The 17,330-nt window shown below is 35.2% G+C and overlaps 2 protein-coding genes across 8 annotated transcripts in view; one reads left to right on the top strand and one right to left on the bottom strand.

Moving 5' to 3' along the window:
- The window catches only part of LOC124221706 (uncharacterized), a 65,866-nt gene that overhangs the window by 9,290 nt on the left and 39,246 nt on the right, over positions 1-17,330 (bottom strand). The window lies entirely within an intron of this gene.
- The window catches only part of LOC124217858 (neuropeptides capa receptor-like), a 41,417-nt gene continuing 34,623 nt past the window's right edge, over positions 10,537-17,330 (top strand). Inside the window, exons 1-3 of one of the 7 annotated variants that reach the window (XM_069136634.1) lie at positions 10,739-11,081; positions 12,953-13,003; positions 16,849-17,148. In XM_069136634.1, the coding sequence (XP_068992735.1) occupies positions 11,063-11,081; positions 12,953-13,003; positions 16,849-17,148 (370 nt within the window). In that variant the 5' untranslated portion in view covers positions 10,739-11,062. Of the gene's footprint in view, positions 10,710-10,738; positions 11,082-12,713; positions 13,004-13,140; positions 13,169-16,848; positions 17,149-17,330 lie in introns of those variants that run through there. The other 6 variants (XM_069136668.1, XM_069136670.1, XM_069136635.1 and 3 more) reach the window with 6 other exon arrangements.

The following is a 17,330-nucleotide window of genomic DNA, read 5'->3' on the forward strand; positions in this document are numbered from 1 at the left end:
GCTGCCTCCTATCAGCTCAATTTTTGGAAGCTTCTCTACGTCACAGCTAACAGACAATACTTACCTGCGTCATTCGTCGTCAACTCCAGCGTCGTGAAGACGTCAGACGGAGGAATAAAATTACTTAAGTTCTCTTTGTCCGGGAATTATACGTGTGCAAACAGCGTTATCAAGCAGTGTGTTCAGTGAGTTTTTACTTCATCGCAAATGAACGAGCCAAAATAAAATGTAAGGAAGGCAGAATACTCGTTAACAAGAATTTGTCACATTTTAATAACGTCGATTTTAATTAAGATTACTGGAACATAATTATTTGAGTTAAGAGTACCTTACTAAATATCGCAGAAATTGCTCGTAAAACGCGACTTAATGAAAGCAAAGTATTTTATTATTAGGTACATTTAGCAAAACTGGTAATCGGAATTCAAGTAAAGAATTTTTGTCAGCTTCTAGAAATACTTTTATATACTGAAATTAGATCAGTGCATTTGTAAATTTAATACGAATTGTTCGAAATTTACGGATTTTTGAAAACTTAATGGAAATGACTTTGCGACGCCACAGTTAAATAACGGTTAAAATGAATCTATCACCACCAATGAAGAAAGATATTACTTAAATTTGATTTCAACTTCCAAGCATTCTTCGATTTTTTCTGAACCGATTAAAAAGATCATCTGGATGGTTATTAATTTCGTTCATCATTCTTTGTGAAATTATTATTTTATGTACAATTTTGAAATCAGTTTGAAAGATGAAAGAATAATCTCTAAAAAAAGACATCGATGGTAAAGGAGAAAAATAATGTAACATAATACGCATCTATACGTGTTAGAATTTAATTTCGACTCCAATTACAGTTGGAGGAAGATATTAAATTTGGGAAATTACTGATACTACATCGGATACATCTCCACTATCTGTCGCTGAAAAAAGAAGCCTGCACGATCACTGAGAAATATAGTAACAGATCAACATGAGTAAGAATAGTAACAGATGCTAGACTTTCTGGTATCAGCTACAAAACTAATTTTCATTTTTTACCTAGAACTATATTTTTTGATTGTGGAAAAAAATGAAAATAGTTAAGGACTGAGCGGTAATTGGGACTAAAAATGTCTCTCAGTGAAATGATCGAGATGCCGATTGTTAATGTTCGACCATACTGTTCTAAAAATCCACAAGTTTTATTAGTTCGGTTACCTGAAGATAACGTAGCCCTTGATAAATTTATGGAAGATACATACGAGTATCAGCATGGATTCTGTCGATAACTCTGAAACTCGATATTAAATGCGCGATATTATAACTGTTACAGTCAAACTAAAACCGAGTCTAAAACTATGCAATGTAGCTTAGGTCAACAAGTTGATGTTAATCCAAAGTACTGCAGTATTGGTCGGTAAAGTTTGTAAAATAAAACCAAGTACGAGTGGCCATAAAGCAAAGGAAAGAAACAGTAACACATACTAGATTTTTTATTTAATACAGCTACATAATCAATTTTAATTTCTTCCGCATTTCTGTATTTTTCAGTAATGATGAAAAATAAAAATAGTTAAAAACTGAATAGTAACAATTGCTATAAATTTTTCTTGCTGTAAGAACCCTCCACACTGTATCGTAATACCAGTTCAAATGATTTGATTGTTTTGTCATAGAAAAAACCAAGTCAGATTCAGCTTTTGCTGACCTGTATCGTCATTATTTTTAATGGCAAACTTTTTGCGCGTTGATTCGTATATTCGCAGCCTAGATACGTAGAATAAACACGTTTCAAAGCGTTCTACTTATGATATTTAATTAAAGCGCGTACAACGAACTCTGGAAAATCCGATAATTTCAATTTACAGTTACTCTGCTGCTAACTAATCAATGTTACAAAGTTTCATTTTGAATAATTCAATCTTGAACTTATAATCTACGCGCACTTCAACACCGCGAAGCGCTTGCAGCGCACTTCATTACTTACATCGTGTTCCTATTTCCAAATCCACCATTAAAACTTCTGTAATTAATTCTGATAATATCGTAGTGCCCTCGTAGATACATCTAATAATTTAATGCTTGTCACTGTGTACACACAAAGGACACACTTTTCAACGCCTTCGTGGAATAGGTAAGATTCGTATCTCATATTGTTTTTTGTATTCATTTATTTTTATGCATAATTGTAAACTTCAAATCTTACACTGGTGCGAATTAACAACAGCAAAAAAACGCTATTCTGGGCGAGTTTCTTTTTACAGTCAACCATTGTTATTTTTTAATTTCAAAGTCACTCGTTCGATCTGTCAGGAAATTTTACCCTAAGAAACATTTTATAAGTGAAAAGCAGTTGGAAAATTCAACAGCCAAATTCGTATCGGTATGAAATTTAATAGTTCTTTACTTGTTCTATTCTCTAAACAACTTTAGGGATTCGTAAGTTCTGTAGATCTATTATGCATTGATGCAATCAATTCTAAATTAGCAAATTCACGTACATGATATGAAATTTTGACTGGAAAAAATTTCCCATGCATTGTCCAAATTTTTTCAAACCAACAGCTTTCTTATCTTGTATGGAATCAGAAATTTACGAAATAATTAAGTTATTTCGACGCAAGAAGTAATACCCTAAAAATGTTTCGGTTACTGGCATGGTTGTCCATCGAGATAGAGAGCTGAAATTTTCAACGGATGAAAAACAAAAAATGATTATATGTATTAAAACAGAGATTTATTTGTAAAGTGGAAACTGTTCAAAATTTCTCCTTAACGAACACGTATAAATACACTCAGAATATTTCACCATAAGACAATTCAGCATATGGAGGTGGTTTCCATTGCAAGAAACTTTAAACCTAAAAATTGCTAATCAGAGTAATATCATGAAAGTTAACCTAATGCAGTTTCTACTTCACGGGGTCCATTTCAGCTAACTGCCGGATAAAGTTACTTTAGTAAATCCCTTCAGGAAAAGACCATGTAGAAACTTTTGAATATACGCCAGTTTGTACGCTCTGCGGATAGACGACACCCCATTTAAAACTTTAAACCACGTATCAAAATTGTTGACGTTTTAAACTACGGAAGTATCACTTTTCTCAATATGGCCAACGTTGCTTTAACGATTAATGCTTTATTGATAACCATCTACTACTCGTTGTTAATCGGAACACGATGCGACTTTACATTATCAGTTACTGTAAGGTCGCATAAAGTGTTCCTGCACTGCAGCATCCAGGATGAACGGGTAAGGATAAGCTCATTCAGTTAAGCAAAATGATTAAGATCCCTAATTAGCTTGTACTACAACGGTATGGCTTAAACTTATTACTCGCAAGTAACTGTGTCAAAAATTTTACATTGAGAAAAATTTCATTTGTTACAGTAACTAGAAAAATTCAGTAAAACAGGTATCGTTAAAAAAAACTGTTTGAATATTGTTGGAATTACGAAAAACGAGGTGCGCGTAATCATTTTGCGCTATTTTCGATCCTTTTTTGCTAATTGCAACGCAAAATCAGTTTTTGAGATTTACTCTACTTTTTTAGTTAAATAAGGCTTTAACATCAATTTATTGTTGCACAAGCATTAAATTTTCACAACAGTTACAAGAAAATATAGTAACAGTGATTTTAATGAGAAAGAATAGTAACGGATTCTAGACTTTCTGGTAACAGCTAGAAAACTAATTTTCATTTTCTGCCTATAAGAACTATATTTTTCGATTGTGGTAAAAAATGAAAATAGTTAAAGACTGAGCGGTAACCGGAACTAAAAATTTCTCTCAGTATATGAGTCTATGCTAAGTGATTTTGTATGTAGTAAGATTACAAGTTATGAAGAAAAAAAATTTTCAAAACCTAATTTACTTTCACTTTAGAATTATATCCGTAACGATTTTCATTAAGAATGACTTTACATCTTTCATGATGTATCAAATTAGAGCTTGAATACGGCTACCCAAGAACTGAAATCTTCAGTTTTCATGGCGAAACTGGACTGCGGTAAAGCAACCAACATTGATTCGTTTTTTTTAGCAACATCATGATTAATTTTTTCTTTAGCATATGTTCACCAAATGGATTTATATGATATAGAAAGTATCTCACGTTATAATAACTCTGGTACGATTGCTAATTGTTATTACTATAATCGCATTACACGATTATTGATTAATAATATGAGGAGTAAAAGATAAAATTAATGAACGTAATAAAATAGCGTCCAAAGTATGCGTCAACAGTTTGAAATCTCTCACTGAAATCGGATCGATAGCTTGTGTTTTTCTTTCACGTCATTTTCCGAAGGGATTTGTTGTAACAATCGTAATTTCACGTTTGATTGTGAGTTGGATACGCAATACGTTTATACCTATGGTTCGACGCTTGTTCTCCCACTTCCTTTCACTGGTATCAATAAAAGCTTTTTTCAACTTGATTTGAACGAAATGCTAGGGTTCGATGAGTTTTATGCGAAGTTGTAGATTTTTGAGCATCTTGAAAGTAGAAGAGGACACGAATTCTACTGGAATCATAGTTATTAATTCTCATCGTTACTTCAAATCGAATGTAACATCAGATTTGAAAAATTTTGGTAACCGTGGACTCAATTTTAACGTACTCGTTGCGTTTTGCACATTATATCGATGTACTCTGCATTGTTTATGCTTATACTTCTTTTCGACTCAAACATGTTTAATGCACAGTGCACATTTGTATCGTGAAAAACAACAATGATAAAGCGTTCGGAAAGCAGCAGGATTGAATTTCTATCGTATCTTGGCAACGGCTGCCATTCCTAAGACTGGGTTTAAAAAAAGCTTCACGTACGGGAGTCGAGCTCGGTAGTCGTTCGAAAAAAATTTATATCAGATCAGCGGACTTTGATTTCTCTACATGCATGTGATTTGCTTGAAAACAAAAAGGATGAATACAGAGTCATCGATTTCGTAGTGAAGAAAACTAGGTGAACGACAGGATTTAAAGATGTTTGTGATAATTGAAAGGTTAGATGCTTAATAATAGCATCATGCTTTCCAATATGCCAATTTCACGGTGCTACACGAAGAGAATGGAAGAGCAGATTTCACTCAAAATTCCAGACCCGGTTCGTAGTATCGAGTAATGAAGCTTTTTGATTCACGTTTGATACGAGCTCATGGTATTGATTTTCGGATAGCATAATCCAATTGTAATTAACCAATATAAATTATCGTCCGTCAACAGACAATGTATGCGATGTACAATGATCGATGGAAGACGATTGAGAGTTTGACGGTGAAAATTTACCAATGATATTCTTTACTTTTTACTGATTAGTTATATTACGAATAAGACCAGATAAAACGGAAAGAAAACAGGGTAGAAGAAGAATAATGATAGATGATCTCAGCGTTACATGTTCATGAAAAATGAATCTAGATGTGCGGACAAGACAAATGACGCTTCCAGCCAACATAAAGAAAGGTTTTTTAAGAATAATTACATGCTGTTTTAAAGAGACATTTTTGAAATTTTTAAAGAATTGATAATGCTGTAAGTTCTTGGCGAACCTTTCAACCGTGTAATACCTTTTTAAATACAACAGGGAACTGCAAGGCAACAGATGTCTAACATGCGCTAGTTTCGTAACGAAAAATGGGGCTCATGGCGACGATTTGTAATTTGATAAGAGTTCATCACACGAGAAAATTTAATCATAATAATATCATGTAGACATTCGCTGTATAAGGAATAAATACAGTAATAATTTATTATATCGGTGTCCCATTTTAATCTTACACCTGATTTATCTCGGAAAATACGGCTCCGATCGAGTATTGAGTATTATGAAATTTTTAGGGTTCAACGGGGACGTTCAAAAAAAAAAAAAAAAAAAAAATTATCGTATGAATTAATAATCAGACAATTTCTAAAATATAACCAAAAATTCGTTTTTGCAGTAAAATAAGTAGAGGTAAAATCCGTACGAAATTCATGCATTAGCGTTGAAAATTTTACTCTTCAAGCGCATATGAAATCAAAATTTCTTAACTTTTTTTTTGATGATTTATAATTCAATATAATATTTAATATAATATAGTATTAATCACATAAATTGATATTGTATTGCATGATTCATGGGGGTAAAAAACAAAAACCGACTGTGAAAAAAAATTACCGCATCGGTCGATTAATCGAGTTTGAAAAATAATCGATTATACTCGATTAGACGGAAAAAAATATGCGATTTGATCGAAAATCGATTATTTTAGATCATTCTTACGTCCGGTTGATTATTGGAATGGATCGAAAGATACGAATTGCGAGTAATGAATGACGGATTCTCAGAAAAATGTCTAAAATAATTCTGTAGAATGCGAGAACTGTCGCACTAAAAGAATTCCAATGCTAAATCAGACGCGGGTGAATTATGAAGTAGCGAAAAGAATTCACCAGGACCAATAACGGGAGTCCCGACAAGTCCTACAGGATGATCTGAACGGCAGGAGTAGCCTTCATTCCTACATGTTGAATCCCACGCAAAATTGTTCTACCCGTAAATCGCGCTACACATATTTCAAATTAGAGGGGGTCATTCTATACGGTTCACAATCAGTCCTACGCACTTTAATCCTACACTTTTTCAATCCTACACAACACGGTTGGCAGCGGTAAAAACGACAGCGTAATTACCACATTCTGTATGTGTGTAGTGGTTTCGGATGGCGACGGTATGACAAAAGTCTAACTAATTATTTTAGAAAGAGGAAAACAAATGAAAACTAAACAGACAGTGAGGAATATAATCAGAGTTGAGGTCTATAAAATAATATAATATTCGTTGCGCAATGAGATATTTTCATAGAAATCTTTCGGAGAACTAGTTTGTTTAAGATAATCTGAACGTGAGACAAACTGTGACCGCATCTCTTCAAGATCAGTTCTTATTTCTTATTGAATAATGTTTTGTAACGAATTTAGTTTCTTTTATCAATCTACGCGATAAAATCAGATAACGACAGAAAAACATGAAGCCAGACACCAAGAGAAATTGAGTCTTTCGTATAATTTTTGGAACTTCGATTTTTTTCTTTTATTTCTCCACTCTTTCTCAAATTCGTTATTCTCTAGTTACGGTATAAAAGGGACACTGCTCGTGGCAGATCTAACAAACTTAGCTTGACAGTTTAAAAAAACCACATAATAAATAACGAATAACGTATGGATAAATAAAAAGATAAAACGATGAGTTAGGATAAAATTGTCCGTGAAATAAAATTTAGACGAGAGAGGTTTTTTAGTCGAACATATGAATATGTACGGAAAACGGTGTCGATGTTTAAAAATGTATAAAAAAGATTGTGAGTCAAGTCTTTGTGTTTTCTGTACTATATTCAGTTAAAATTTCTACTTCGCCAGGATTTACGCTTCAACTCACCGTTATGACACGTCTTATATTATCCAACTACGTAGATCTAGCAAACGATCTCGACCCAAATTCGTCTCTCTCTCCCTCTCTGTTTCTTCTCCTATTTCCAATACGAATCGTCACGGTATTAAAAAAATACAGGCAAAGTATTGAAGTGGCGTGCTTTTGTACGTTTTCGAAACTTCATACTCGTCAGGTTTATTGTGTTTTCTCCGTACATTTGCGTCCAGAGAATTCATCACAGTCATGACGTAATAACACCGTTGAGTTATTTTGTGTTGTTTTATATTTCATTCTGAAAGCACGCTAACAAAGCGTGGATCGTTAAGGGTTCCGAGAATATCCAGAATACTTTGTTGAAAATTATGTAATGGAATTTTCCACGGGTTCGAGAAGATTAATTTTCTGAAGTTGGAACATTGCAGATTGAGTAATACCAATTCTTTACATAACTAAAACCCTTGATTCTTTCATCGAAGAATTTAAAACGTACAAATTGATTCAATAGCTCACAATCCTTCAATAATAATTGCCGATAGGCTGGGATTCTTGAAAACTTTGAAAGAAAGGGTCAAGAGGCAACAAGAAATAATATATCTAGACACAATCCTTGAGGATTTTTTAACTCAGTCGAGAATGATTCGGAACCACTTTTCATTCGAATTTTCACAGTTATCATATCTGTAGGACAATTACTGCTTTAATTTGCTTAATATTTTCTAAAATTTTTTTTCAACGCATTGGAAACAGAATTTCTCTCTCTTTTGCTATCCGAGACGCTCACCTCTGGGAACGGAAATTTCATCACTTTATCACTTTGGCAAAAATTTACTTCCGTCAGCGGCATTGTTCCCGATTCAATGTATAATATATTGGTTGCGTTGAATAGAGCCAAACAATGAGGGTAAGATAACGATGAAAATTTGTGCATCACCATCACGAGCAAATAAATTTCCCCTCGAACCAATAATTGATTATGCAAATCCGATAACAAATTTACTGAGTCAAGACCGCGGAAATTGTTACTTTCTATAACTCGCCTGTTGAGAGTTTGAAATCATTTCGTCTTTCTCATTATTGATTTTTATTATCAAACAACATATTATTATTATAATGATTGTTTCGATAAATTACTTTTCAACATTTTATTGGCATTTTTGATTGGGTTCAATCGAGGATTCGACATACTTTTTTCAGGGTTTATCACTGCTATCTGGATAACAATCAATTTTGATTCGATCGAATACCGGTTGAATCAATTGCGGAAATTGCAAGATAGATTCAACAGAATCAGAATCGTATTACAGCTTTAAAAAGAGTACCACTTAAAGATGATTGGAGTCAATATCCACTAATGGACTGAGGTAGATCTTTCAGAAAATGAAACTAAGACCATCTTCTATTATCTTTAAAATTATGCAATACTTACCGATAAATAAGACTGTTTCTCACGTGGATGAAGAATCGGTGAAGACCGGCAACCCTCCCTTCGCTCTCCCCCTCGGTACTGTTCGCTCTGCTGGGCTATACCGGGACAATCTTTTGAAACTTGAAAATCAACCGCGCATGCGCGAAATAATTCAATCTCATTGGTCGGCGAAATCTTCCCGCAGCGATATTTTCGTCTGCGATGCAGGTGGGCCAACTTACACAAAATGTGTGAGTTTGAATTTTCAAAGAGCATAAGCATTAAATGTCGACCGTTCTTTGAAGAATCAGCTCTCCGACACAACAACAAATGCTTTCCAAACCTTTCCGAGTCACTAGCTCAATTATTTGAGATTCTAACCTCGAAAATTTGCATCAACTACATCGCCGGCAGAAACAGTTTAACAGCTGAAACTCGGCATGGCTACGGTGACGGTTTCAAAAAATGGATTTCTTGAAAACCATTTGAAAAAATCTAAAATACTTTTAAGATTAAGATGCCGTTGGACCCAGGTCGAAAAAATAATTATTTTCGTAGATATTGAATATTTTGTAAAGCGGTGCAGCGCTCCGCGCTGCGTCGGTCTCAATGCAAAAGTTGAAACAATTTGGGTCGATGATTATCCCCAACGTCTCCAGAACTTTCATGAGGCTTCTCAGGCCATCATTGAACACTAATACCGCGATATCAGTTGCAATATCAACGATTTTTTTGCCTCCGGAGTGGGACAAATTAACAAACTTAAAACTTTGAACGCGTTTTTCTCGAAACCACTTTTTTGAGTGCGGCCCGCAGCAAAACTCAAGCAAATTTTATCCGATCGACTTAAAATTTTTACTGTATTAAGGAAAATAAATTATCTAATGTACTGCATAGGATTTTTTCGATATCTCAATAATAATCAAAGTTATAGCCTATTTTCGATGAGAAATTTTGCTCAAAAATCATTCTTTAATTTCAAAAGCGTGGCTATTTTTTAAAAATCAATGTTTTTCAAAATCCCTACGCACTGCACTTCAAAATATCATATTGTTAACGAAAACACTGCGCATGTTTTTTTAAGTCGACGTTGAAGAGATTTTTTCTGTATGCCGCGAACCACTGCGGGGACAATAACACCTGACGCGGGAGCTTTCTCAGCGCCACAATGCGGCGTTAAAAATGTGTAAAAAATGTTTTTTGAAGAATTGATAAACAAGGAATAAAAAGCAAAAAAATTTCTTCGAATATCTCTTATTTTTGCCACAAAAAAAAATTATTGAAAAATGTAAAAAAAAACAGGGGGTCACAGTGGTGTTGTCCCTTAAGGTTCGTCGACACATCAAGTCTCGCCCACCGCTACGACATATCCAGGTCTAACATTTTCTCCAAGGTCTCCAACTTTTACAAAGTCATTCCGCATTATCAAATCTCGCATTGATTATTATGTATTCCACTTTTTCGTAAGACGTACCTGATTTCCAAGAGAGAAAAGAAAGCTTTGCTGCGTAGGTACGTACATGCCTGATGAATTGATTTCTTGGAACCAGACTTACAAAAATAACTTCCGTCGCTGTATGCTGCTGTCTTTTCCATCATCTCAGAGACTTGCCTCCGAGGTAAACAAGAAAGATACGCACTTCCTCTCGAACTCGTGCCAAGCGAGTCAAATCTCATTGTAATTGCCCCAAACCTACCAGCCAGAAATCAGCGCTCAACGTTTCGGTGAGGGTGTCTAGATTGGCTGACGATGAGTAAGATTGCGAATCGCGCGGGATGAATCTGTTGGATCGTAACATTTTTTACCGGTGAGTTTCACCGGTTCACAACTCAACGCGGTTTGAACATAATCATTGGGCCGCTTCTGCTGGATGAAGCTTAATCCTGTTACATAATCAAAGTTAGTGGAATTTTTATACGTACGGAGTCATGTTTCATACGTATCAAAATCGCGAGATGCGTGCAGACGACGAGATACACGCGTGACTTTGAACTTTAAATAAAAATAGCCCGCGACGTCCAATCCATACGTCTGTCGCAGCTTCATTCGGTTAACTCGAGTACAAGCAGTCGTAAACGTAAAGCAAACCACTACAATGATCTAGTGCGCCTTCACCGTGATCTTTTGATAACTTTGTGTCAAATTGCCGCCCGGGTGGTGTGAATAAATTTACCTGCGTGTTCGTGGAACTGTGAATATTCTAAACAAAGTTTTTCTTTAGTTTGACGATCACAGATCTGTGTATACAGAATATGACCATCAATTTTTTACGTATGTTTAGGTTACGTGATATACGCTCGAATTGTGATAGAGCCTAACAGTTTTCTTACACATCATTTAAAACATGAGAGATGTGTCGAAAAAATGACTAGCAGAATAAAAAAAAATAAAAAAAAAAAAAAGCCTGTGAATACGAATCTATCAGAGAAATGATTTGTTTGTACCGAAAATTTATTAGGCTGAACTGGATGACAATCATGTAAACCAAAAGTGATACAACTATCGAATATGTTCAAATTCAAATGAAATATGTTCGTTTTTCACAAGTTCAGAATTTTTTTTTCAACTGTGGGATGTTTCTAGCTGATTTTTGGTTGATCCGCTTTTGTTTTGAAAATACAATAGTCTTTTCAAGTAAGAAATGTGAAAAAATGATTAGATTTGACATTCTTGTATTTAAAATGGTTCAAACAACAATCTTGTTTTAGTAGAACGCTGAGATTTTCAATACCTCAATTTCTGTAGTTGCGGAGACGAAAAAGTCCCAAGAAATCACCGTTGAAAACTGCGTGGTGAATTGTACAAGAATCCAGAAAACTGTATTTTAAATTCTGGTAGGGTTATACAGAAGTCACCCGAATCGACGAAAATTTGAAACATATTCCTTTAGATACCTTTGGAAATCACTGATACAAACTAAGGGTTGTAAATGATAAGGCTTAGAATTTTTTCGAAGGTATTTTACGACTCAATTCGTAGTAATTTTTCCGACACATACCGCTGAATGAAAGGTTCTTTCGACACATCGAATATCACTTTCATCACTTTCATTTTTATTTCTTACTTTACCGATTTTTCCAATTATTGAAACGGCGCTCCGGCTATAGATTTTTTTTTTTTATCAACCTGAATTAGTCGTACTGCATTCTTTCCAACGACTCGTAAACGGGTAGTAAAATCCAATTTACGTTCGGTGTTCGAACGTTTGTAAAGAGCAGAATTGCGCGACGATGAAACATCTGACGGAATCTGGAGAAAAATTGCTACCGACAGCAGTTGATCGATTCTAACGGAAAAAGCTAATACAGTGTACCACTCTCGATGTATTGCCGAGTAAAAAGCATAAAAATTTATTTTGGGTGAGTTTAGTTTTTTTTTTTTTTTCAGTTACGATTTCAATGAATATTTCCATCAGAAGGGATATGAGGCTGTGAGTCAACAATTCACTGATCTGTTTTTGACGAGAATCACTTCCACGTCGCATTTCGTTGTGGAAAGTGACACGGGTTTTGTTTCTCATGTAATTATACCACCGTAGAATACTCAAGGTCTGTGATAAAATTGCATCTTTGAAGATTTATTTCGAGAGAGTTTCTGTAACCCTTGAAAGGTATCTCCTTTTGAGGGGTTCGGTAAAGTTACCTTTTTTATACCGTTAGACATCCAGGCTCTGCATTCAATTTCAAGGTTAAATTATGAGAATTCTTTCAAGATTTTTTTAAATAACCTCGCAGCTTTGATATTCACCCATATCGTATAGATTAAGTATTTCTCTTGAAACCGACCTACGTTTGCCCTTGACCATTGGCGATTTCCTTTATTCTCAAACATGGTATTGAGTGTGCAAAATATCCTTTACCGAGCTTTAGATTTTTTGTACCATGTGTTTGAATTTTACTGCTCCCACAAAAATCAAAAATCCAATTTTCGAATAAACAGCTTGAATCGATTGGTAATAATTTTTTCTCACGAATTCTTTGCTGAAACGAACTGTACGTAAAAAGTGAGACAAATCGAATCGGATATGAATTTAAAGAATACAAATTTATGTTTTATACCTTTTTTTAAACTTCTTAATCGCCTGTTTCGACTGTACATTCTCAAGAAAATCTGTGTGTTCCAAATCATTGTAACAAAAAAAGGTGTAAGGCTTCGCTCCACTGCGTCAAGTGGAAGACATGATTCAAGTCTCTGTAAGTTTTAAATGGAAAATACATGTAGTTTTTTTCATAATTATTGCTTCCGTATGTGTAAGCTTAGATACATGTGTGTAACGTCGCGAATTTCCGGCTTTTCGTTGTGTGTGCCGTTGCTGCGGGTGGACAACAGTGGAATGTCATCCCAGATGACAGAGCTAGGTAAAACGGCCCAAGTACACAGGGACGAATAAATGGAGATATCGAAATGAAATTTGGAGGAAATATATGGTAGCAAAGAATGTAACCTTTTGAAGGAGGCTTTTCCCTGAAAATCTGAGGAAAAGATGTGGGGCGTATGATAAAAAATCCTAAATGATAAGTCAGGTCAAGTGACGACTCGTTTGAAAGATCTTTTTGAGGAGAATATTTTATCCGAATTTTAGCTTGATTGATGCAGCTAATTCGAAATGGCTTTGGAACAGTTGACGGAATTTTTTAAATATAAAAGCACCCACCGTTTGCCACGTATACTCGACTCGTTAAGTGTATTCAGAATGGCGGCTGGATAACAAACTGATGTTTCACCGTTTTGGAGTAGGGGTAAAAATTCCGAAAGATCAAAAAGTCGATCGGTCGAAAGGCCGAAATTTTAGAGATACGAATTTTAAGACAACGAATCGTCAGCGTACCGAAGCTGGGAATTTCAATAAATCACCCAGTAGAATGACTGTTTTCGCGGAAGTTCATTTAACCGAACGCTCTATTATCGGAACAAATATTTTCAGAACAATCGGCATTTCGAATGACCAAAGCACAGAATGTGAAGATACGGAAAAATGAAAGTTCCGAAATTGAAAATTGAGAGCAGCTAATCGCGTGGTGTTGCAGAGAATATACGTGTTACTGACGTCATCCAACCTTGCGGCATTTTGGCCATTCCATCTTTGGCGGGTTTCCGGATTTTGACCTTTCGAGTCGTTGGTCAGTCGTTACTGATAAATTCGGTTTTGTAGATTTTCGACAAGGGCACGAGTCTCACATTTGAAAAGGCAATTTTTTGACTCTTCGATATTTCTGCAATTCAATATTTTGCCCTTATTGTAATATTGGCCATTTTCAGAAAAAAAATCTCGGTACAAATTTATTTATACAATTTTGCGTTCTTAATTTGTTTTTTTCTACAAATCGTCTTTTCGTATTCATGGTCTTTCTACGTTTTTAACTTCGGTAGTTTGACTTTCGGGATTTTCTCCCGTGGATTTTTGGATCTTTCGCATTTTTGTTACCCACCCGCGCTTCGGGTTGGCTACATCAATAGTTGCTCGAAAAGATCTGTCGAACAAGCCGTCACTCGACTTTTCTTGACATTTTAGATTGTCACCTTACACTTCGGGCTTTGCCCACCCTTTCGGGAACTACATTTTTCAGTCTCACGCAATTCCTATAAATTTCATTTCGATGTCTGGATTTTTTCCGCTTGCACCAGTAAAACTAATTATGAATATGAAGAAAAAAATCCTCGCTCAAGGGTATCTGTCGAATCCAATTTTCGAAGTTCACCCTGGAAACTCGAAGGTTTTCCGTTGAAATAGTACTGTGAGGAGGTAATTTTTATCAAATTGTTACTACTTTAACACATTTGGTGTTACCGACTTGGTTCTGGAAGCATTTTGTATAGAACTTATCTCTGTGAAAAGATGTCTATTCGAAGGAATTCGTTCAAAAGTTTTAAGCCTCCGCGAAAGTCAAGTTTATATAAAAAATTCATCTTGGTGCATCTTCTGCGGCTACACTTATAATTTTATAAAAAAAATTCATTTACAAACTTTCAAGCAGTTCAATTCTGTTCAGAAACGTCTGCAGAGCAAAGTCTGTAGCTTCAATTGCTTACGTACTATGTACGTCTTTTCATGTAAAAATTCAACTTGTGATATTTATAGCTGGTTAAGCTGTTTTGACTTCAGACAAAAATTCCAATGACGCTTCAATGGAGAATTCGTCGCTTTAAAACGTGATTTCACGATCAAGTCCGTATCACTAAATGCGGCTAAATAGTCACCATTTTTTTGGATGATATCTTCGTTGCGTTATGAATATGATTATATTTAAATAAAACATCTTTGAGTTTCGAGAACGATCGTTATAAATTCAATTTAAGAAATTTTTTTGTTAACAAAAAGTTTTACAGGTGACGGCAGAAAAAACATTGCTTCTGAATAAAACACGTATCGTATCATCTGCACTGCGAGGATGAAGACTATTAAGTTAAAGTATGATGTATAGATGGAGGATTGAGTTATTCAGAGGCAAGATCTCGTTTAACGATTACATAGCAAATGGAAAATTATTCCTCACCCAAGATTAAATATACAATTTTGCATATCTGAGGTTACGTGATAGAAATAGTTCATTGAAACAAAAACGATTTAAAAAAAAACAAAAAACCATTGTAATCGTATTACTGTTAAAAAGTAAAACTGAAGTTGATTGAGTTGAAATTTACTACAAGAATATTTTTGTTTTCATTATTCAATATACGAATAAGTTGAAAACGCTATTATCAAATAGCTAAATTGGAATCATAATTGCATAAATTGCCTTTCATCTTCGCGTTTGCCATAAGCATATCGTTTACCCAATTTTAATTAATCAGTACTCGTTTAATTTGTCAACAGACTCTATAATTTGGCTGAAAATAATCGTAGGACGTAATGTATGACAAATTTACCGTCATAATAATAATTTATTACACTTGATCAAAGATTTCGAATGTACCTAGCGGAATTGAATTTTGCCTCCCAATGGTAGTCGCTGTTTGTACAATCGTGACGAAAATCTGTGCGAGTATGTAATTACTATTGGAAATCGTACTGCCATCGATAATATTATCATCGTTTCGGATGGTACGGGTATAAAAAGAGAAAAATATATTTGTCAAGTACGTGATTTTGAAGTCGATTCATACAGCCGTTTGACACATGACGAAGTTCCATCCAGCAGAGGTTCTGCGAAAATAGGGTGGAGACGATAAAAAAGAAGATTACGTTTTCCATCAATTTACCAGTTCATGTCTGTGGAATTATTCAACATATTGCCAACGGACTTATAAAGCAAGATGTCATATAGGCTGGGTCTCCTAGTCCTGACAATTTTATTGCGAAATGTTCGCTCGTTTTTCCTGAAGAGATATTATTTTGATTGCATTTAACTTTATCAACTTCGGTAATGCATCTTAAGCCGTAGATTTATCACTTTTTTCGGTTTCCATACTATTAGTTAATTCTACGGTACATAAGGCAGCTCTTTCATCTTCTATCGTTCATCTGGTGACGGAAATATTGAAGCCTGTGAGATCGTTTCTTAATTCTGAGAAATGTTCGTACTTCTGAGGTTAATTTTGAACACGTATCTTTGTTGGATGTTTAAAATTGTCGATAATTGCTTGCAAACACTGTTCCATGTTTGGGAGATTGGCTACATGCAAAATAAAGCACAATCCCACTTTTTAATTGATTACCAGAACAAAATAATTTTATTCATGATACATTTAGTTATGCGTCGCTAGAGAGTCAGACGCGTGGCGTGCGTAACTGGAGAAAAAACAAAGAAATCCCAAAAAAAGGGGAGGCGGTCAACCGTCGCTGCTGTCTGTAGAATTGTTTAGACTCTGTCCTTGCAAGAGCGCGCTGCACGTAAATTTGAAGAGGAAAACACGAACAAACACCCTTAAAAACAATCATTGAAACACTTCGCCTTGATACAAACACATATCATTGCCACCGTCATCATTTGCTTTACGAAAAATATCTGTTCATGGCGATATTCATCAATTGCAAGTGGTAACCGTAATTCGTAAAAACATGCATAGCAAAATATGAATTTTGTGTTTTAATTCTAAGGGAGTAACGCTGAATCTGATGTTGGAATAGCGGCCCAATACTTTGGATCTGTTGGATCAAGTGACCGGGTCGCGATGAACATTTCCGAAAATTTGTACCTCGCGATAACTTGGGGTCAACAATACTGTGACCTCGACTTTGCCATCCCGATGACTTTGACTTATGTGACAATTTTTATTACCGGTGTATTCGGCAATGTTATGACGTGTTTGGTGGTCATCAGAAACCCCACCATGCAAACGGCGACGAATTACTATCTCTTCAGCCTGGCCATTTCCGACCTTACTCTGCTTCTACTTGGTGAGTTATAACGAATAAGAACTAGAGTTAATTAATGATAAGGATGACGATGATAGTAACAATCACAGCGACGGCTGTTTCGCAGTCTGATCCGTAATTAAAAAATGATCGGCGAGATATTCGGCTCTTTATTTTTTATTTTTTTTTGATCGGACGGTATTCACACGCTCCAGAACGTGCGA

This window comes from Neodiprion pinetum, chromosome 1 (assembly GCF_021155775.2).
Source record: "Neodiprion pinetum isolate iyNeoPine1 chromosome 1, iyNeoPine1.2, whole genome shotgun sequence".
NCBI lineage: Eukaryota > Metazoa > Arthropoda > Insecta > Hymenoptera > Diprionidae > Neodiprion > Neodiprion pinetum.